This window comes from Cinclus cinclus, chromosome 4 (assembly GCF_963662255.1).
Source record: "Cinclus cinclus chromosome 4, bCinCin1.1, whole genome shotgun sequence".
Classification (NCBI taxonomy): Eukaryota; Metazoa; Chordata; class Aves; order Passeriformes; family Cinclidae; genus Cinclus; species Cinclus cinclus.
Window position 1 is genome coordinate 60,788,409 of NC_085049.1, and position 22,160 is coordinate 60,810,568.

Consider the following 22,160-nt stretch of genomic DNA (forward strand, 5'->3'; position numbering starts at 1 on the left):
TGGACAGCCAGAGCTGCTGTTGACATTGGAGGATTTCCAGCCACCTCTTTGTGCTGGGGTCAGAAGTCAGAGGTTCTGGATTTTGACCCAAGGCCACCATGGCCACAGGCACTGTTACATGTAATTGACTCCTGAACTGATGTTAAAAAAAAAAAAAAAAAATCCATCCCCTGCAGTATCTGAGAGATTAGAGTGCAGCAGATTGCCTAGAGACCTCCTTGCTTCTCTTCTGTGCCTGTGCAGTGTCCTTTTCTGTCTCCAGTGAATGCTGAAATTGGGAGATTTTGGCGCTTTTCAGTTGTTTGACAGGGCGCCATGACGTTGCCTGTTGTGTGTTGATTCAAGAAGACAGTGCTGGGGAAACTGAAAGGTGGATGTTCCTCCGTGCTGAGGCCCCTTGGCGCTCTCAGAGGTCACCTTGCTGGTTTGTTGGGATGTGGTGGGTTTGTGCATCACACACTGCATTGCTGCCCGTGGCCCCTTTCCCACCGCCTCACTTGTCAGTGCAGTGGAACAGCCCCACAGCTGCCTGTGCTGCCTGCTGGGCTGGACAGGTTCAGCAGGGGAGTGAATTACATCTGGGAATTATCTCTGCCTTCCAGAGATGGGAGTGCCCTTGCTGCTTATTAGGAGCTGGGCAGGTCCCTCTCAGTACTATACAAAGTGGTGGTATGATGGCAATAATACTGGACACAGGAAGGGCTACGGTTAAATAGAGCCAAATTTAAAAGCATAATTTGATGGGAATTATACATGTGCCATGTAGATTTAGCTGTGCTGGATGTACAACCTTCCTAAGCTGCTCCACTTGTTAGCAAGGAATTTTCCTGCTGGTATTAACTGTGTAAAACCCTATATATTTATATATATATATATGTGCATATATATATATATATATATTTGTATGTGCATGTGGGTATATAAATGTATGCATATGTAGTGTGTGTGTAGACCAGCTACTTTGATCTATTGTTTGGCTTCTGTAGTCACTAAATAACTCACTAGAATGAATGCAGCCACAGGGTGAACATTTACAGACTGAAGTTTCAAGACTGATAGAATGAGAGCTTTGTTAGCTTCAGAAAGAAATTCTTTACTTTGTAGACACATGCTTTAATATATCTAACACTGCATTAAGAAGGTGACAGCCTTTATAAGAGCTAATTGGTTAAGTTGCCCATATACATCATGCCAAACTTATAATACCCCAGTCACTTTGAGGGGATGGGTGATCTATGGTGAATGAGGAAGTAACATAATTATTTCCCCATTTTCATCAATCCCCGTGGCAAAGAGTGTGTGAGCAGCTATTGTGCTTATGGTCACAAATTTTCAGTTTTGCAATGCTGCCCCAGGGTGAAGGGTCAGAGGAAGAAGATTGTGGCTCCTAGCTCACGTCGTCCCTCCCTATTACAATAATACTTCTTTTAGAATAGTGCTCTGAGCAGCAGCTCTCTTTCTTCTCTGACAGCATTTCAGCCACACTGAGCTAAAAAAGAAATGCATCTCTTTTAACAGGACCATAAGTAGCTTTGGATGTATAACTCCTCTATAAAACTGCTTGGCAACATGATTTATTAGAGCGAGATCAGTGGTAGAAGTGACTTCTCTGACAGTAATGGATGAAACACTTCCAGCATAGCTGCTCTGTCTCTGCTTGGTGCCTATGCCAACAGCAGGCTGGTTTTGTCAGCTCATTCATAATCTCTGCTTTGCTCTCAGCAGAATCCATTGCATGAGATAGCTTTCAGCCGTGGCAGATGCTTTTTTTCTAGTCCTCTGTGGGAGCTGCTGCAGAAGATGGGTCAGTGCAAATGCTGCTTGATTCCTGAGACTTAATTCTACATCCAGACCCTACACCTAGGTGGGAGTTGGGTACATGCCACTCCCATACCCCTCGCTGCTGCCCACTCCCATGAAGAGAAATTTGAGTGACTGAGGTGAAAGGAGCTGCATTGTTCTTAGACTGAGTGTGAAGTCTGACTGATCAGCAGCCCAAGGTCCCAAGGAAGTCTCAGATGTATCTTCTGTGCAGTCCCTGTGAGAAGACTGGGTTGGGGAGATGGAATCTAAGGTGCAGATTTTCAAAAGTACCAGTGGAAGTGCAAGATCCCAGAAACCACATCCTGCAGTACACCATGTGCTGCAGCACTCTGATCTTCACTGTGACTTGAATGACCTTGGGTGTGCAATGTGACCCAACTCTAGGGCTCCTTGTGGTGGAACAGCAGAGCCCAGGCCATGCCACGCGGGCAACTGCACTGCCCACCCTGCCCGTGTCTTGACTTGGAAGCTAGGTGGGTTCTAAGAGACATTCATGCTTGGGATGTGTCTTCTTCAGCACATGAAAACAGAGAAGGATTGCCATGGCAACTATTCTAGAGTATTTTTCCAGTGTTTTCCAATCTTATTCATTTTTTCCTATATCCCTAGTGTTTAAGGCCTTTTCTAATTGGACTCCAAAACACCAATTGAAGTGAATTCTCTGATTAGACAAAAAGTTCGGACACCTTCCCACACAACTTGTGAAGTACAAGATCAACAGAATTTAATGTTGCTGTGAGTAAGAGGAGATCTGAAACTTGAAGTGCGTTGTACCCAGACAAATGAAATAAATGAAGCCTTTTACATAAAGCAAAGCATTGAAATAAAGAATAGCATACAGCATGAAAATTCTGGGCACTCCCTTGCTTTTAGGCTGTTTAATCACGGGTTGTAGACCTTCTCAATCTTCTTTATGACTCAGCTTTGTGAAGGGACATATTTCCAAATCAACATGTGCTGGCTCATTGAGGTATTTTTCATGAGCTCTAGTATTGTTTAATCTCAGTACTTTGAAGGGGATGGTTACTGCAGTGGTGTTTCTTTCGGGTAGTTACCATGACTCTCATTTTCCAGTACCTTGCTTCCACTTTGTGTGTGTTTTGTCTGGGACAGAGTTAATTTTCTTCATAGTAGCTGGTGTGGGGCTTTGGATTTGTGCTGAAAACAGTGTTGATAATACAGGGATGTTTTTGCTATTTCTGAACAGTGCTCACACACAGCCAAGGCCTTTTCTACTTCTTGTTTCGAGTAGGTCAGGGGTGCACAAGAAGCTGGGAGGGGAGAGAGCTGGGGCAGCTGACCCCAGCTGACATTCCATTCCATATGGTGCCACACAGCATATAAAGTGGGGGGAAGAAGAGAGGGGGATGTTCAGAGTGGTGTCATTTTTCTTGCTGAGGAACTGTTCCATGTGATGAGGCCCTGGTGTCCTGGGGATGGCTGAAATTCCTACCTTCCCACGGCAAGTGGTGAACTAATCCCTTGGTTTGCTTTGTTTGCATATGAGGCTTTTGCTTTACCTATGACTATCTCTATCTCAACCCACGAGTTTTCTCACTTTTATTCTTCTGCTTCTGTTCCCCATCCCACCAGGGTGGGTGAATCAATGAGCAGCTGTGTGGATGCTTCACTTCTGGCTGGGATTAAACCATGACACACCTGCACACCGATACCCACGTGTGGGAAACCCAGGCTGGAAGGGAAGAAGAAACCCTGTGGAGGTGTAGGAAGGAGAAGGCTGATGCCTTGGTTGTGCTGACTGGGGGGAGGGCAGTGTGAGGGTGGGTTAGAGGAATGCAGTGTCTTTGGCGGCCTTTTGCCTTGTTGGATGTTGATGGGGAGACTGAGGAGCCCCTTTCAATAGGGTTTATGCCGTGATGGCTGCAGCACAGTTAATCACAGAAGAGGAACTAGACATTCCTCCCAGCTTCTCCAGCCCTGCCTTGAGGCAGACTACGTCTCCTCCCTACAGCAAGGCCCAGGGAACAAAGATGTCGCTGGAAATTCCCCGCCTGACTCTCCTCCCGCTGTGTTGCCATCTGCTTTGCACAAGATTCTGGTACACGCCTTTGTGGAAGCAATGCTCTTCCTCTGAGGACATCTTTGGCTCTGCTTCCCTGAAGGGGCAAAATCCTAAGGCACAAAGTGCAGCTGAGACTGTTCTGAGAACTCCTCCCTGTCCCAAGGCAGGGAGGGGAACAGAAATGACAATTTTATGAGATACTGTGTCTTGGGAACCCGGTCTAAAACAGCCTCCAGTTGGAAACCTGCCCAGCTGATTTCAAAATGAAATGAAAGCAGTCCTGCAGGTTTTGATCCAAATGGGGTAACAGGGCCTGGAGCAGATAGAGGAGAAAATGGGTGCAGTTTCAAGCACACAGGATGCCCAGGTGTGGTTTTGTTCTTCCCAAAACCACATTTTGCATTTGTCAATCTGCCTGTGTGTTGACCCCTGTGTAGCTTCACGTCACACCTCTCCTCTTCCCATGTCACCAGGCATGGCAGTGGCACGGCTCATATGTGGAGTGGGCACTGCTCTGTTCCCCACTGTGCCTCTCAGGTGCAGGTGTGGTTTGTATCATCTTGCAGGTGTCTGCACAGGACATCTCTCTGAATCCAGGAATCATCCTGAGCCAGGGGGTGTTGCTTGGCTGGAGACAGCTCTCCACAGAGCCGGTTTGTTAACAGGCAACAGGAGTTCATCTATTTTTCATCATGATGATGCTATTTCTGAATAAGAGAGAAAAATGCAGGCTTATTTCTGAAGCATACGATTTAGTTTTTGGCCTTTAAAATCTTGTTTATTTTGAATGGAAGCCCAGAATGCACAAAATATAGCAAAAAAATTGCAGATATAGACAAGGATTTTTGTTTCACCTTTCAAGTTACTCCCACTCCTGATGCTAAGGCAGTAGCATTTGAAAAGGCTCTGGATGTTTTCCCTTTCCTTGGAAAGAAACAAATTAAAATAACAATCCTGAAGCAATACTGGAGCCACCTGCTTCCAGATAACTCTGCTGAAAGCAGCAAGGTACAACCAGGCACACCAGGGAGATGAGGAAAATATCCTGGGAATTGCCACCCTGACAAAGAGTTTCCCTGTGACTGCAGTTCCTGCTCCTGAGACGTGTAGCAAGGGGATGAATACGAGCTCCCCAGACAGTCCTGGTGTGAAGGTAAGCACAATTGTTTTCTGAAATGTTTGATCCCATGATCCACAAATCCGTTTATCATAAATAGCCTTTCAAATTGTTGTGACAAACTCTTCTGGACTGAATCCAGCTCCTGAGTTATGAGAAGCTAAAAATGGTGTCTATTCCCATGGCTATAGACAGAGAGATGCTACTCAGCAACAAATGCACCACCAAGTGCCTTAAAAATAGCCCCTGTGGAATTATTCAGTGTTTGGGACTTGTCATTTCATAGGGGTAAAAATGGATTCATTTTGGCACAAAATATGCATAATATGTATCCTCAGCTTTATAAATAGCATTTATAAAATTATGTGTATAATTTTATCTTAAATTGATGCTGAGCAAAGAGACAAAACAATCAACAAGAACTTAACACAAGTTTTGTTCTTAGATAATTATAAGACCTTTTTCTTAGAAATGCATGTGTCAAAAGAGACCTTCCACCCTTCACCCCTCCTTCCTTTCTTTCTTTGGGACAGCTTTAGGGAAAAAAACTTGAAATTGCTCCCATTATGACAAATGTGATAGCTATAAGTCAAAGAAGAAGCCTGGCCCAAAGTTGTCACCCCACACAAATTAATTCCATGGCTTTAGCTATTCTGGTTTTCAAAATGTAGGCCTTTATATCTCTTGGGGTTCCAGGTTTTGCAAGTGGAGTCACAAATAAAACGGAAATTCAGTTGGTGAGATGGTCCTCTGAGAAATAACTGGGCCAATATCTGGAACGTAACTTGAATTGACTCTTAGAAGAGCATTTGGGGACCATGCTCTTTGTCTTCTTCTCTTGTTATTCTGCTTCCTTTCATCTCACTTGTCCTTGCAGTACATATGCAGGGCTGAGGCATTGGTACTGGTGGGTGGGGAGGATAAAGTCTCATTGGAGGGTCCTGGGCATCTTTCCTTTTCTACTTTTATGGGTTCTGTTGAATGGGAACAGGTGAGAAAATGAAGGCTTTGCTGCTTCCCTGCTGCCGGCTTTCCTGCCCACCCTCTACCCTGTAGAGCCTGTCTGCAGGCTGAATGTCCTTCCTGTCTCTAAAGGCACTCAGTAACAATCTGTAGCAGCCTAAGCCTTAGGAAAGGGTGGAAGATAGAGCTGATAAACCAATATCCTGGGAAAACATTTTGTAAAATTGGAGCAATAATAGAGCAGAACAAAATGTGAGGCCTTATAGGCATGAACAACAATTTTGTTAGTGAAGAGAAGTGGTTTTGTTCACTAACACCTGTACTCAGGTGCAGGTGGATGCCAGCATCCAAGTGGTGGTTTACTCTGGGTCAGATTGCCACAGCCACCACTGACAGTCCAGAGTGGGAACCAGGGGAGTGACCCCATGGCCTGTGGGAAGTGCAGGGTGGAGAGCTGGACTTGTGAGCAGGAGGACGCCACCCCTATACACCTCACCCCTATAAAACATCACCCCTATACAACATCATGCCTTGGAGCTGTGTTTGTGAAGTCTCAGGACATAAAAATGTATGAGCAGACTTGGTTGTCCTGTCCTGATCAGGGGGGAATGAGATAGATTAAAAGTGGGATTTGGCAATTGAGAGAAGAGAATAAAACAGACTTCCCAGAACAGTGCAATGGCACAAGACAGCAGCTTCACCTGAAAAAGATCCTTCAAATTGCAATTCTTTTCCTTAGAAATCAGCATTTAAAAACCTTTTAAATGAAGTGCATAATTTTTATTTGAAAAAAACCCTTAGAATACTACATTTTTAATAAAGGGGTTTAAAAATATGATTTCACAAAAGTCAGTAATATTTTCTGCTTAAAATTACACCCTTCTTACCATTTTACTGAAATTATTAAATGGTTTCTAGGGCAACTTACCAATAGCATTAGGCTTCACTTTTCTCTTTCTTGAGGGGTCAGAGGGTCAGATTTCTCTTCTTCATCAGAGAAATCAAGGGACAGACAAAAATGTCAGAACTGTGCTTTGATGTTTTCCCACTTCTTGCTGAAGCAAAAAAAAATTGCCCATTAATGTGATAAAAAGGAGTGAGGCTAGCTGGAGATTTATGCCCTCCTGGAGACATAGTGTGTCAGCTCTCCTCCAAGTTCTCTCATGCTATATCCATGGCAACTCCATATAATGATAACTCCCACGGATTTTCTCCTTTTATCTGTTATTTTGGTCCCAGATAGTGATGGAGTTGAGGCATACATTTCCTTCACACCATTTGATGCCCATCAACAACCAAAGTAAATAATGTCCTCATTCTTTAGGTCTTTAGAAAGCACAGTTAGTTCACAGCCCTTTCAGGAATTCACCTGCAGAGCTGGACAGAGCTGAGACAGGATAAGCAGCTCTTTCCTACAGATGCTTAGAGGAAGCTACAAAGGATGAATGCTCACTGTCGGCACAACGTGACAGGATTACATTCCACTCCTGCTTTTGTCCTCCCCTTGGCCAGGGCAACAGATGGACACCAAGGAGGAGGCCATGGTGTAAGGGCAGGATGGATGGTTTGGGTGTGGGGAGCTGCAGCTCAGCTGTTCTGCCCAGGGAAATGCGAGGTCATTCTGCCTGACTGGGAGATGCTCCCGTTCCCCCTGATGTCTGCTCATGATTGCAAATGTGGTCCGCTCATGAGACAAGTTTTGGGAGTTTCAGCCAGTCATAGCTGCAGCCAGAAAAACCCTTGACCAAGTGCCATTAACCCATGACTTCCTCCCTCTTACGAAATCTCTGCAGCAAAATGCTCCTGGCTGATTTTACGCTGCAGAAGCGGCAGGCATGCAGCTTGTTCTTGGAAACTGCACTTGCTTCATCTGGCTGGTAGGGCAGGACAGGCAAAATATTAGTGCTGAAGTGGAGGGTCCACAGAGACCCTGGAGTCCAGCTGCCAGTGTGTGCTGAGCTGAGCTTCTGTGCTTGGTTTCCAGTTGAGTGCCAGGGACAACTGGACAGTCTGAATGTGAAGACCTATAGCAAACATGCCTTTACTTTGTGCCCTGAGAGCATCCAGATATTCTGCCCCTCCTCATTTCTTCCTACAGAGGCTTCCATTTAAGCAGATGAGCAATGCTAGGTAAGAGGACATCCTCCTCGAGGAAGGGATCTTAAACATTATACTTGATAATAGTGTCCCTTCTGAGTAAGGCTGTTGCTCAGAAGAACTGTCCTACCTGTTTTGTCCCTTCTGTCCTGTAAACCAGATGTTGGTGGGAGCATTTCTCTGTTACAGGGAGGGGAAGGAGAGCACAGTATCATAGAGTCATACAGGTTGGAAAAGACCTCCAAGATCATCAGGTCCAACCTTCATACCCACTAAGACATATCATTAAATTCCATCTCTACTTGTTACTTGAACCTTCCAGGCATGGTGACTCCACTACTTCCCATAGTTTGAGTCCTTGCCTGGAAGCAGCCCAGGTTTGGCTCTCTTTTCTGAATGACACAGAGCAATTCAGCTGGGCGTGTGGGTGAGCAATCACCTAGGTATGGTGAAAATTTGACCTTGACCTTCTTCCCTGAATGTAGGAAGTATCATATCTCCATCATGATAATATGATGGAAGGAGAAGCATGTGGAAGACCTTCTGAAGGACTCTTAGCAACTCAAAAGATGTATCAAAAACAAGACAGCAGAATATCTAAGGTCACCAATGCAAATTGGTGACCAGCATATTGTCCACATGTATTGTGATGGTCCCATCAAGCACAAACAATTCTCCACTCCCAACAGGACTGGGGTTGAGACAGTGGGGCTAAACACAGTAAGAAATCTCTGTTAAGAGGGAGGCCACAAAGACATGTTTTTAAAATCCTTATACGTTTACAAGTTCATGTGGTTTTTTTTTTACTTCTTAGGATTATGCTAAGACACATACTCATAAAAATGATTCCTTAGATACTTAGACCTATAAATATCTCTAAAGTGAGAACTAAAGCCAAAAGAAACTTTTGCCAATGACTGTACCTGTAAGATTTTAACTTTTCCCCCCAATGTTCTCACTTCAAATGTATCATCATGCTTCTATTAATTTCAGTGTGAGCATTGTATGCACAGCTGGAGGCAGAACATGCCCCAAAAGCTGACTACATTTGAAGACTGCAATGTGAAAGAGAAATCAGGTGAGACACTAGCAAGGATTTCATCTCTGGGATCCTGTAAAGGATGCATGCAGCTTCTTTCAGCGCTTCCCCATTCATTCCATAAAGTTGATTCCACTTTTAGAGAGTATTGGCAGACAATAAAGACAAATGATATTCAAAAAAAGGCAAAATTCATCATGAAACTTGCAGAGAGAGGACTTTCCCCTCCTCCCACCCCACTTGTCCGAGGATTTGGAAAAAAGCGCTTGTAGCTAGAACCAGGGCGAGACACCTCTGTAAACCTGTCTTTAGAACTACCGCTGTCGGATGAAAAACGTGATCACACATCACATTCGCAACACTTCACATGTGATGACAATAAATGAACTACTGATCTGGTGTGAACTCACTCGAAGGCTTTGGCCAGGTTAGAATGGTTCAGGGTTTATCTTCGTGGGTCCTGGAACAGGCTCGGCAGGAGCAGAACCGTTCACGGTGGATGCAGACACCGCAGTGCCCTCGCCGGGCTGCTGGAGATCCGATGTCACAGTGAAGCAGAGACAGTTCCAGATTTCGGGTCCTTGGTGCCTTAAGTTTTGGTTTTCGTATTTTCCAGGTTCTGTACTGCATTATTATGTAACTCTGAACTTCATAACAAGTGTTAGCAAGTTCTCCTCACTGTTCAGTTAGACAAAACAATCCTTTTCCAGCCCAAGAGCTAAGGACACTGTTAGAGCTTCAGGCCCAAAAAAGTGCAAACTACAGCAAATTGAGGAGAGCAATCTGGGATGATGCGACTTCATAACCTGAAGCTGTAATTGGACAATTAACCCCGATATGTAAATGGACCAAAACTTATAAAAGTGTGAAAACTCATGACTGGCATGCATCTTGGGTGGAGCCACAGCCAGGCTCCTGTACTTCCCAAGGTGTGTCCTTTGAAGGCTTTTAAATAAATACCTACTTTATTCCTTTAACACTGTCTAGCCTCTGTTCCAGGTAGCCTCTCAAGGCATCATCCTCACACAGGACAGGTTTCTGTTCAGCTTTCAGAGAGTTCACTAAAGCACAGTGGGCAGTAGAGCCAATGTCCTCCTAGGACAGGAGCAGGGCAGCAGAGAGGGGGACAGTGGCACTGAAATGTGGCCAAAAACTGAGTAGACAGCTCTCAGGTCATCTGAAGCAGTACTGCAACGGCCCCACAGTCCTTCCATCAGACTCTGCTCTGGAGAATTGAGCATATCTTGGCTCGGCACACGTCTTTGCATCAGTGAATCCATCTGCTTGTGACCTGACTTGTGTTTAAGAACTGGGCATTTGATCTTGTCTCTGTCGATGTCTCATCTCACACTTGCTGATTTTAACCCAAAAGTCTGGATGTAACAAAAAGAGAACCACAACACAGTCTCTGTACATGGTAGTGATGGCAGTGATGGGTGAGGAGGAGAAAGGACAAATACCCGATTCTTCTTTATGTAATAGATTTGTCCATGTTGTTGCCAGACTCCACAGACTTTGACAACAGGGGTCTCCTGGCTTGCTGACTGGCACAGTCCCACCTAGGCAAGCCTAGAAGCTGGTGGCCTCCTTTTGGGAGGCAACACAAAATGGGGAGCAGAGCTGATGACCCATACTCTGCATGGACAGTCAGTCTGCCAGAAGCATGCTCACTTGCTGTCCACGCCAGCAATTGTCCATCCCTCACAGCCTTGTGAAGCCCCAGGAATCTGCAGCTCTGGGGCTGGGAGCTGACTCATCTTCCTTGACCACAGACACCTCGACAAAAACAGGCAGCAGCCTCTCCAGGCAACCATTTCTCTCCAGCAGCTGAAGTGCAGACAGTCAGGAGGAGGCTAGTTGAAATCAAGTAGTGCCTAAAATAAAATCAGTTCAGAGACAAGCTCTTTGTGCTGCTGTATAAAACTGGCAGAACATCACAGTGGACACTCTTTTTTCAGCTGGAAAGTTATAGCTGCTTGGGGTTTTTTAATATTTTTTTTGGTTTGGTAGTTTTTTGTTTGTCTGTTTTTTTTTTTTAATTTATTTATTTTTTTATTTATTTTTTCGTGATTGAAATACGCTGAATCAAAGAAATCATTTCATGGTGGCAGAGTTGCAAACTTTACCCGAGTTTCAATCTCAGGCCATGAAATAACATTGCTGTTGCTGTTGTTGATGATGATAATAATAATAATAACAGTAATAATAACAACAATAATACTGTTGATATTAAGAGTTTTAATGCCAAAGCTGTGCTGAAACGCGGGTTGTTCTGCCGGATCCGAGCGCGTTTCCCCCGCTCAGCACCAGCCGCTCTCCGCGGACCAAGAGCGCCGCCCGCCGCCGGAATGCCAGCCCCTGTATCTGTCCCTGTCCCTGTCCCTGCCCCTGTCCCTGTCCCTGTCCCTGTCCCTCCTGAACGCAGTCTCCTCCCTGTTTTCGATCGGTGGGACATGCTCCCACTCTGCTCCGGAGAGCACCGTGGCTAGCGGCTGGATGCTGGAATCACTCCTGGAGCCTGCGTGCCTCATTCATTTCGCCCTTGGCACCAGTCTCGGGTGGCTGGGGTAGGGGCTGAGGACGTGGCAAACAGGGGGTGAGGGAGGGCGGTTCAGCACTGCTAAAAACAGAGTGCCTGCAGGAGCAGCCAGCTTTTTGGATTATAGGGGCGCCCTGGGATGATCAAGAGACACTGAGCAGTGCCCCGGTGCCTGATTTCCGAGATTCAGGAGTGTTTGTTCCATCTGGCAAAACCAGTAAAGAGATGGCTTGCAGGAAAGCAGTTTCTTACAGTATTGAGCAAGGAGCAGTACCAGAGGATATTGAGGTCCTTTTCTGTCCGTGATTAGAGATCTTACCAAAAATTTTCAGCATTTCTCTCTACTCAAGCATAGGATCCTCACTACAGACACTTTTGAAAGAGAAACAGCAGACACCGACATATGTTGGAGACCCAGCATTCTATTTCAGCTCTTGACTAATCAGTTAGAGAACAAGATGCCCATTTTGTAAGCCACAGCCTTTGCTTTTTCCTCAAATGCACCTATTACAAGTCTGATGGGAGAAACCCGCTCAGACAGGCAGAGCCCTGGCTGTGTCTGGAGATAGATGCAGATAAAGTCAGTCTGGTCAGACGGGAGGGCAGCTCCTGCTCTATGCCTGGCACTTCAGAAAGTCTTTTGCAGGAAATGGCACTCACATCTAGCAGAGTGCTTCGCTTGCCACCACAGCAAAAGCAAAGCAAACACCAGTTTCCCTAGAAACTGCAAGTGGCGGCGCATGTTGACTTTAAGGGAGGGAAAGAATCCTAAATATGAAAGTACTGGGTGCAGAAGAGTGAGTGTGCTGCAGGTAGAGAGAGGGGACAGGACATGTCCCAGGCCCAAAGGAACCAAGGTGGCTGGAGTGGGGCAGGGACCCCCAGCAGAGACTCTTGTGGCCACTGCCACTGTTCAGTGCAGTGTCAGAGACTGCCTTGGGGCAGAGGCAGCTGAATCCCCTGGCTGCGTGCCCCAGAGTGTGTGCACAGCTCCACTGAGTTCAGCTGCTCACCAGCAGCTCACCAACCCCAGCCTGTCACAGCCTGGGTGCAGTGACACACACCAGGTAGTACCCGAGGGATGGGCTTGCTGCCGCTGAAGCACACCTCCACTTTGCATTCAGAACCCCAGAAAGCAGGCAAATTTGAGCAGGGGCTCCTGTGCTCCTCCAGTGCTTCCTCCTAGGAGAGGCAGCTGCCACTGCAGCCCTCAGCTCAGTGGCCTCGGGTGCTATTCTGGCTCCTGTCCTCCCTCCTTACAGAGGGAAGCTCAGGACTGACCTCAAGAATAGTCCCTTCTATTTATAACCACATAAGCTCCTCCAGGGCAAAGGGAGTAACTGGTGCTGGGGAAAATGAGTCTGAAGAAGGCACTGTCCAGCAATGCACACTTATAGCAATGTACACCAACCACATACCAAGGTATCTGAGTAAGGGTGAAGTCAGCAAGGTGAGGAATTGGTTATCTCCTTTTATTTAGTGCTCAGGAGGTTCAGTCTGGAGTACTGTGTTCAGATTGGGTCTCTCACTGCTACAGAGCTTGATCAAAGGGAACAAGTCTGGCAGGGGAGCCATTGAGACAACTGGGAGCTGCTTGGACCATGCTATCAGGGGGAAAGACTGAGGGACCTGCTTAGTCATCAGAGGAAAGGCTAAGGGAGGTCCAGGTGCTCTTGTCTATTAACTAAGTGGGTGCTATGGGGAAGATGGGACCAGACATCTCTCAGAAGTGCACAGTGAAAGGATGACAGAGAAGCTGCAAGAAGAGAAAGTCTGATTAAACACAGGTTTAAAAGAAATCCCAGTGAGAGCAGTTAGACACCAGCATAAGGACCCCAAAAAGCTGTGTGATCTCTGCCTTTGGAGACATTCAAAGCTTACCTCAAACTGGTCTTTGTGATGAGCTTTGTTGAGACCAGAAGCTGGACTGGACCTCTCCAGGAGTTCCATCTGACCAAAACCTTTGAGTCACTCTGCAGTACCACTAAACCTACTAAAATGTAGGAAAGAGCTGGAAACAAGGAAGAAATCTGTGGCTTCTCAGAACCACCAGCTACCTTCATGTTCTGTCAGCTTACACTTTAAAGGGAGCAGAATATTCTGCTTGGGGCAGAATAAAGCAAGAGGCATCCCATGTATTACTCACACATGACTTTCACACTGGCAGCTTTTAGATCTCATGTTTGTCTTTGAGAAGCTGCAAAATCAGTCCCTCCCTGGGGAGTGTGTGTGCGTAAGAGCAGAGTCTAAGTGGAAATGTAGGGCGGGCTGAATGCTGTCTCTTGCTCCCTAGTGTTGTTGCCCTCTAGGTGCTGCTCAGAGGCTGCAGTGCAGCTGCCAGGGATGGCTGAAGGAGACTGCTCCCAGCTGTTCACTTTGCCTCTGTCAGGGCCAGGAAAATGGGAGCCATTTCTCCTCTTCAGCTACCTCTGCTTCTGGCCCAGTGTGATGAGAAATACTGAAATCTACTGTGACTGCTGTAATTGGGCACTGGACACACCACCTGTACTGCCAGCCCTGCTGTGAGACAGTCAGTCACCTCTGGCAAAGGAGCAACATGCACACTTGGACCAAAAGATGCCACATCTGAGTTGTGGCCCTGTTCCTTGGGGAGCAGATCTGACTCTAATGATTACCTGGCCCTGTGAGCCTGGAGAAAGTAGCCCCTGCTGAGGAAGAGGGACTCGTGACCCCTGTGCCACACTAAGCGCTACAGGGCTCGTAGGAAGAAGGTGAATCCCTCTCAAAGAAAAGTTTTGTTGAGGGAGGGTGGCACCGGCACCAGCTGCCGGAAGGGGCAGAGAGCATTTGGGAGGTGACCCCAGGAAAGTTCCTCCCCATTCCAAGTTGTGTCACCACTGACCTGGGTATGTGCCCCAAGGGTTTATTGCACCCTGCCGTGTTCACTCCTGGCCAGGCACGTGGAGCCCTACAGCCCTGGCAAGGCCATGGGATGGTGACCCCGAAGGTCCTGGGACCAAACAGTGTTTATGTTCTTCTTTGCTCTTTTCCCATGACACTCCTGACCTGAAGTTCAGCAGTTTATCCTGCCTCCTGATAATCCTGGCTGCTTTCATAATCCACGTGTGCTCTGTGCCAACCCTTACCTGGTGTGTACATTTCTGGCTCTCTGGTCTCCTTGAAAAGGGAAAGGAGGGACTGGAAACCAGTGGGCCCTGAAGGCAGAGCACCTGTAACCACCACCACCAAGGGAGCCCTGAGCAGGAGAGAGAGTAGGGATGAGCCTTCCTGGGTTTACAGACCTCCCAGTGAGCAGAAAAAACTGCTGTTTCAGAAAAACCAGCACAAGGATCCTGCCTCCTCAACTCACTTGTTACTTTGGGTTTAGTCTGTCTGGCCTCACCAGTTCAGGATTTCCCTGGAACATGTGTGTGACTCAGTGGCCAGCTGGTTTGGTTTAAGCTCAATTGTAAGGAGAGAGGAAACTGCTGCTTTTCCAAAAGCCTCTCCTGAGGTGTGAGAAGCCTGTAGTGCAGCAGCACCCCTTACTCAGCAGTGCCAAGTTCCACAGAAATTCATGTTTATTTTGGCATTTAAATGAGCTCTCACACAAAGCTGCCTTAATATCAAACAAGTGCAAAATAACCTTGGGGAGATTAGTATTTGTCATTACAGAGGTTTAAAATAATTTCTCTAAAAGGCACTCTAAATCTGTGGAAGGAGATTTTCATTCTCTGCCAAGCAGCATGCACAGTAACAACCAAATAATCAAGAAAAATCGCTATGCCCTGAATCAATGGGAGTGCATATGATGTCTCTCATGCCTCCTAGTTCTGCTGCCTCTGGGGCCAAGGCACATTGGGAGGTACTTTCTGGTCTGTGGCAGTTACTGAAGGAGTTGGTAAGTGTCTGGGATATGGAAAACATATGGTAAGAGCACGCTTCACTCCTATTTTTTCTGTTAGCCTGTTCCTTTGCTGTACCAGACTCCACTGAAGCAGAGGAGCTGCTGGCTCGCCTTCAACACATTTTTGAATCATCCTGGGACATACTGTAGTTATCAATGACACCACATCTACTTGAAAAGCTAATTTCTTGAAAGTTAGGTACTGTTTCAAGCATATCTCTCCTACCTTCAGTCTGCAAATCAACAAGTTGCATCACAGCTTCACAAACCCTTTTCCCAGCCTGCTCTCCAATGTTATATTAGCATCCTTGAGTTTCCTCCCTCATTCTCTTTGTTACACCAGTGGACTGTGTAGGTGGGAGAGAAAAGAGGAGGGATGGTCAGCATCATTTCTACCTCAAATTGACTAGAAAAAGGCAAGTTACCCTGTGATACATTTCTAAATCAGTTCTCAGGAACGATCTTTCTCATGCCAAAGGATTTTGAAGCCCCAGATGTCCTTCCATTGCCCTTCAGTGCTTCAGTAGGCAGAGTGGGGAAGACCCAGGCTGCCTGATTCTAGACAGCACTGTGCCTGAGGAAGGGCTTTACTTGCCAAGAGCATAAGGGTATGTAGTAGCATAACACACCATGTAGAATCTCACAGGAGAGTACCCTCTGAAAAGGGAAATTATAGGCTCATACTACCAGGAGGTTTAAAAATTATCATCTACACTGGTAAGATTTTGCTGTGGCTTGGATTTATATTTCCTTGTTTCTTAAGCACTCCTAACATTGAATTAACTTTATTCAAGAAAAGTAGCACTGAGAAGCTACTAACCCTTCTTCTGCACCCTCAAGCAGCTGAGCTTTGGTCCACAACAACAGCTTCAAAGAAGCATCTCTGTGCCATTATTCCCTACATGCAACCTTCCAGGTGGCCCACTCCAACCCCTGGAGAGCTACTGCTGTCACCCCACCAGCCATTACAGGAATCACATTCCCAAGGAAGAACACCAATTTCTCATACTCAGGTTGTTTGGGTTTTTATTAATTAAACAGTCCATATGCAAAGTACTAAATAAATATACAGCTGTGTCAGACGCCACTGTACCACACACACCCACTTTGAGAGCTGTCTGTACTTATATATGAAATACCATGGAAAGCTACTTATCAAATGCAAAGCAGGTTACAGAATGATTCAACTCAGCCGACTCATTGCTCATCACCAGGGTGAAGTCCACACCCCACACACACACACACACACTTTTGCTCACTCATGCCTGGGAAGAGGGGTGTCTGTCCTCTGTAACCTGGCTGCTTAGGAAATGTTTGTGTTAATATCACAGACACACTCAGGAAGAGGCCAAGATCCAGGGTTCACAGGATTATATCCCACCAGGGTATTGCAAGGAGCCACATGGAAGAGGCTTTGTCTTTGGGGATCCACAGCCTAGAGTGGCCAGGGTGGGGAGGGAGAGTTTGTAGGGGGGCAGGCACCTTGGGGAAGAGCTCAGCTGGGGCACGTGGGTAAGAGCCAGAGCTGGAAAGGAAGCTGTTACAAGATGAATTGGAACATGTGTCAGGGTAAATTGGTGTAGATGGTTTTATGTCTTTGTCTTCCCCATCTTCAGCATGGTCCCTAGATGATGAGGAAGGTGCTGGAAGGAAATATGAAGATAAAAAAAGGAACACTCTTTCTCTCTCTGTCTCTTCTCCACTGAACTCTGGAGGACAGCCAGGCAGGGCTGGGAGTGGGCACACAACTAACAGTGGATGCATAAAAATGTCCTCAGTAGTACCTGAGATGTCTTCATGGGTGGGCAGGAGGAAGGAATGTGTAGGACTGATGCTCCTGGTCCTTCCTCTTCTCCCATCAGATGAGGGGTGCAGGCACCCACACGAGCTGATTAAAGCAGGTCCTGGCTGGGGCAAAGCCAGTCACAGACTCAGCTGATGATCTTCCTGCTTCTCTAGCACTCCTGCTGAAACTAGGCCAGGATGCTCTTCCATCAGAAGAGAGAAGCTTCATTTCATGGAGAGAGAGAGTAGGGACAGGATGGCCAGGGCTGTGTCTGAAAGCTATGTCTGAAGAATAACAGGGAGATGCAAAGATGCCTGTGTGGGGGAAAGAGGATCCCTCTCCATTTTTGCTGGTGTGGGTTGACTCTTCTGCAGGATCATCTCACTTGTCACTATGTGGCCCATTCCCCATGCCTCTGCCGAGGGCATTTAGTCTCTGCTGACTGCGGAGCTGCTACATGGGGCTTTTCCCACCAGTGTAGTCATGGTATGGGCTTGTCCGAGCCTTGGGGCGAGGGATGGAGAAATCATTCTGGGGTTCAATGGCCTGAAAAGGAAGCACAGAAGTCCTTACCTTTGAAAACTGGACACAAGTTAAAAAACAAGGCTTGTAAAGAAAACAAAGAAGGGAGAAAGAGAGCTGAAGGTTTCCTGGGAATGTGACCAATAAGGCTGTGGAAGAAGATCCTGGCAGAACAAATTAGTGATGGAGACACGTCACCAGAGGACATGTGGGAACATGATGTGAGCTACTAGACCTGGCTAGGCTGTGGTCTGAAGGAGGACTGGTGAATAGACAGGTGGACATGCAGATGGCCCACTCCAGATCTGCACTGCAACTTCCTGTGTCTGCTGGTGGGAATACATTCAGGACATGGGTTGAGGAAATAAGCACACTCTCCTGAGGAAAGGGCAGAGTCTACTGTAGAACTGAGCTTGAAGAGAGGACTTCTTAGGTAGTAACAAATCCTGAAGTATTGAATACCACAACCTCTTTACCTTGGGCCACTCTTGCCTTTCCATGTCCCTGGACATGTCATAGCTCCTTCTTTCCTCCCAGCCAGGCATCTCCACAAACATGTCACAGAATCACTTGGCTCCATACAAAGCATGGGTCTGCTTTCACAGAGCCTGCTCTAGGTCCATCTGTCTTTGCCCCTTCTCCTTCCCTTCCTTTCAGCACCTGAACAATAGCTTATAGCCTGCATGTGGTGAAACGTGCGACAGCGGCGTGAACTTACCTTCATCTGGAAGTGAGAGGAGTACGGCGAGTAGTTGAGGTCTCCTGTGTCACAAGACAAAAGCAGAGGAAAGTTAGTGTGTTAGCATTACACAGTAGCTTGGAAATAGCACATCAAGGGAGACTCAGAGGGTCTGTGGCTCTATGAGCAGCTGCTTTTAGACTGGTCTAACTGAGCAATGTGCAGGCAGGAACAGGCTAAAATCCATAGGTGGAGGACATTAAATATTTCCTTCTGAAAGCAGGAATGAATGGTATTGCAAATAACAGGACTCAGGTGGCCTTGGAGTTTAGACACCTCCTGTTGCCTCACAATTACTGTCACCACCACCAGCCAAATCCCTCCCACTTGTATGCACAAGACCCCCTTCATGGTATTCCCTGGGAGAGCACAGGCTTTCTTGGCTATTCTTTCACAAACCTGGGGGTCTGACTCCAGGTGGCAAACATGATACCGGTAGCAAATCCACAGTCAGAGGAATCACATCTCTTACCCATAGGTTTAGGAAACCTCAACTGACAGAACATTTTGCTTTGTCCAAGTAGGCAGCACACAGAAAAGCAAGACCTCCCTGACCTTTTTCCTATGGCCAAGGAAGACCACCTTAACTCCTTTTAGGATGATGGATTCATTCTTACATGGGTATGATCAGAACTGAAATAAATAATCTCCAAATTATAACCTAGGCAGGCCTGAAGAGCTGAGGCATCACTAAGAGACAAAAAAACCCCTCCTGATTTTTAACACGGACTTCCCAGACATAGCAAGGTCATAAAGAGTTATATCTCAGCCTTGACATGTACCAAATCTCATACTCAGTCACTCCTACACATCTTTAGCTTTTGCATTGGTCCTAACTAATTTCCCTCACATCTGGAGATTAATTTTTCACATGCATTTCCAAAGTTTCATCAGTCTGAAACTTCTTCCTAGCCTCTAATTTATCAATCATCTTCAAACCTTTTCTTTTTCTCTCCCACCTCTTTTAGGTCATGAGTGGTGTTTGTGTGCTTAGGGCTGGGGGGGACAGTGAAGTCACTCACTTCACCATACCTTGCACAATTTCATCTTGGGTGTAGGCACGGTTGTCCACTCCAGTTGCCTGCTTTATGAACTTGGGTTGGCAGAAGTCATTTTCTGGAGGGTAGTCCTCTAGCTTCAGAGGAGCAGTGAGGAAACAAATTTCAGGGACAATATACATTATCAGGAAAATCCAGCCATTGGACACCAGAGCAATGGCCACAACAGGATCATCCCACATTTCTTTGCCTAAATCCGTGTTGCCTTTTATGAGCATTGTGATCCACACTACCCAAATGGCAATGGAGAACAGGACAGTGACAAAGATGTGCGCCCCATGCCTCTTCCAGCTTTTATATGACCCACAGAATGTGAACATGGAAACCAAGAAGGTCAGAGCCATCAGGAAGAGCACGTAGATCAGAAGCATGACAAAGTCCTTGTTGGTATCCTCCCGAGTCATATTCAGGAATTTGTCTCTCTGGTTTACTAACATGGTGACTAAGTACTCAATGCTGATCACAACTTGTACCAGGGCAAAGGAAACAAGGAAGAGCAGCAGCACCCGCCAGGAGAAGGGCTTTCTTCCTCTCACTAGTTTGTTGAGGTTGCAGGCATGGGTGAGGAGGCACGAGAAGCAGAGAGCAAAGAGGACCCCAAATAGGAAGAAGCGAGTGGGACGAGTCCTGTCATTGAGTTTAATGATGAAGGCAAAAGTGAGACCAAAAACGCCAAGTGTGCCTAAAAGAAAGAAAAAGTAGATGGAGATCGTGTGCCGCTTGCTGTTGTCTTGGACTTTGCAGATGAGGAAGAAGAGCGAGCAGATGAGGAAAACGGTGATGAGGATGCCTGCTGCAGCCAGCGACTCCAGGACAATCCCCCAGGCCTGCTCTGTGTCACAGAGCAGGTGGTAGTCAGCACCGATGCTGCCGCAGCCTTGGGGCGGTGACGTTGTCATCCTCTCGCCTTCCTGAAGGACCTCTCCAAAGCTGAAGAAAAAGAGAAAGCACAGGATGTCAAGTCAACCAGCTGGGTACCACCAGTAGTGGGGAAGGAGGCAGGACAGACCTGCATCCCCACCTCGCTGGGAAAGCACAGCACAGTGCTAAGGACATGGGGCAATGGGAGCAGAGTCATGTCATGGTTTTGGCATTGGCTCTCCATCAAGAGCAAGCCAAGCCCCTCTGGAGGATGTAATTCACCTTGCATGTCCTGTGCACTGTGCCTGATGTTGTGCAATGTTTTAGGAGTGTGGGGAGCAGGGAGAAGGTGAGGCGCTGCAGCAAACACTTGCTTGGTGCCCTGCAGTGCAGAGACTGAGCTGCCTTGTCACCTGTGACACAAGAGCAGCTGTTAGTTGTAACACAGTTAATGCTCTTCTGACAAGCTCAAACAAAATCAGTACCTTGTACCAGGGAGATTCAGAGATGAACAATGCAGAACAAGAAACTCGTTCTTTTTTACATTCATCTTCCCCCTTTTACATTCTCTGAGGCACTTCTGGTTTTGGTCTACTGTTATGAATGAAGGGGTAACTTTAACACTTTACCTTGCAGATAAGTCACCCGTATGCCTCCAGCATAGCCCTTCTCACTCCAAATTCGACAATAAACACAGGCCACCAACCACTAGCCCTAAACTCACATTTCTCCTTCTTCATAGCAGTGTTGCAATAAGGAGTGTCTCAAAGACCTCAGTCTCCACCCCAAGATATTGGCTTGCACTGACTAGAGGGCTGACATGTCAGATCCAGTGCTGCTCACTGTGAGAAGTAACCAAGTCACTGCGTGAGGAGTCCACAAATCAATGATGTCACGGTCTCTAACACATTGCTGCTGCCTCATCGTAAGGGTTTCAGTGCTGTCTGACCAAGCCTGTCTCCCAGGGGATAAGAGAGCTTAAGTTGGCTCTTTAGGGGAATTAAATTCCCTACTTTCTTTGGAGCTTGAAGCACATGCAGAAACCACAGCATGGGGGCCTTTTGCACATCATGGCCCATTATGCAGGCACCGAGGGAATATAGACGCTAGGGGACAGGTACTGACTTCTAAATACTAAATTCCTCCGTTAGGCTTGTGTCTCTAAAATCTATCAAATGAGGAATTTAGATACAATATCACAATGAAACACGAGAAAACCTGTCCTTAATGGTGACCCACACTGGAAAACCAGGGGCTAATAGATAAAGAAAAACTAACCTTGCAAAATTTAGACTTTAGTACTTACAATGCCATTTGCCTTGAGTTTCCTGCTCCAGAACAACATACTGCACTTATGAAGTTGGTTCTCAAACCCTTCCAGGAGATTTTAGTGAGTGCAGATTGCGTTTTTAATAAATGGCAGCTGACCTAACCAAGGGATGAACAAAGGGTGAAAATATCACTGACTGACTCTCAGCCCCACATATGCTTCAATGGACTTGCTTATAACTGAATTGGAAAAATATTTTTCCAGCTTCTAACCTCACTGTGTAAAAGATGTGTGGCTCTTCTAAAGGCTGCACATAAATGCAAATTATTCAAATATGCAGGAACTTCCGACTCCCATGGAGAGAACAGAACAAGTGGATAACACATAAAGGAGTTTTCATAATTAACATACACAAAATTTTGGAGGTTTATGATCGCTTGCACAGACGGCTGGG

General features: G+C 46.5%; 1 protein-coding gene across 1 annotated transcript; it reads right to left on the bottom strand.

Annotated features, from left to right (window-relative positions):
- Nucleotides 1–17,709: 17,709 nt before the first annotated feature.
- LOC134043247 (retinoic acid-induced protein 3-like) lies at nt 17,710–20,474 on the bottom strand. Its single transcript, XM_062491389.1, has 3 exons — nt 19,550–20,474; nt 18,497–18,540; nt 17,710–17,802 (listed from the first exon to the last, which is right to left on the bottom strand). The coding sequence occupies exons 1-3, from the start codon at nt 20,472–20,474 to the stop codon at nt 17,710–17,712; spliced, it is 1,062 nt and encodes a 353-aa protein (XP_062347373.1).
- Between the last annotated feature and the right edge of the window lie 1,686 nt (nt 20,475–22,160).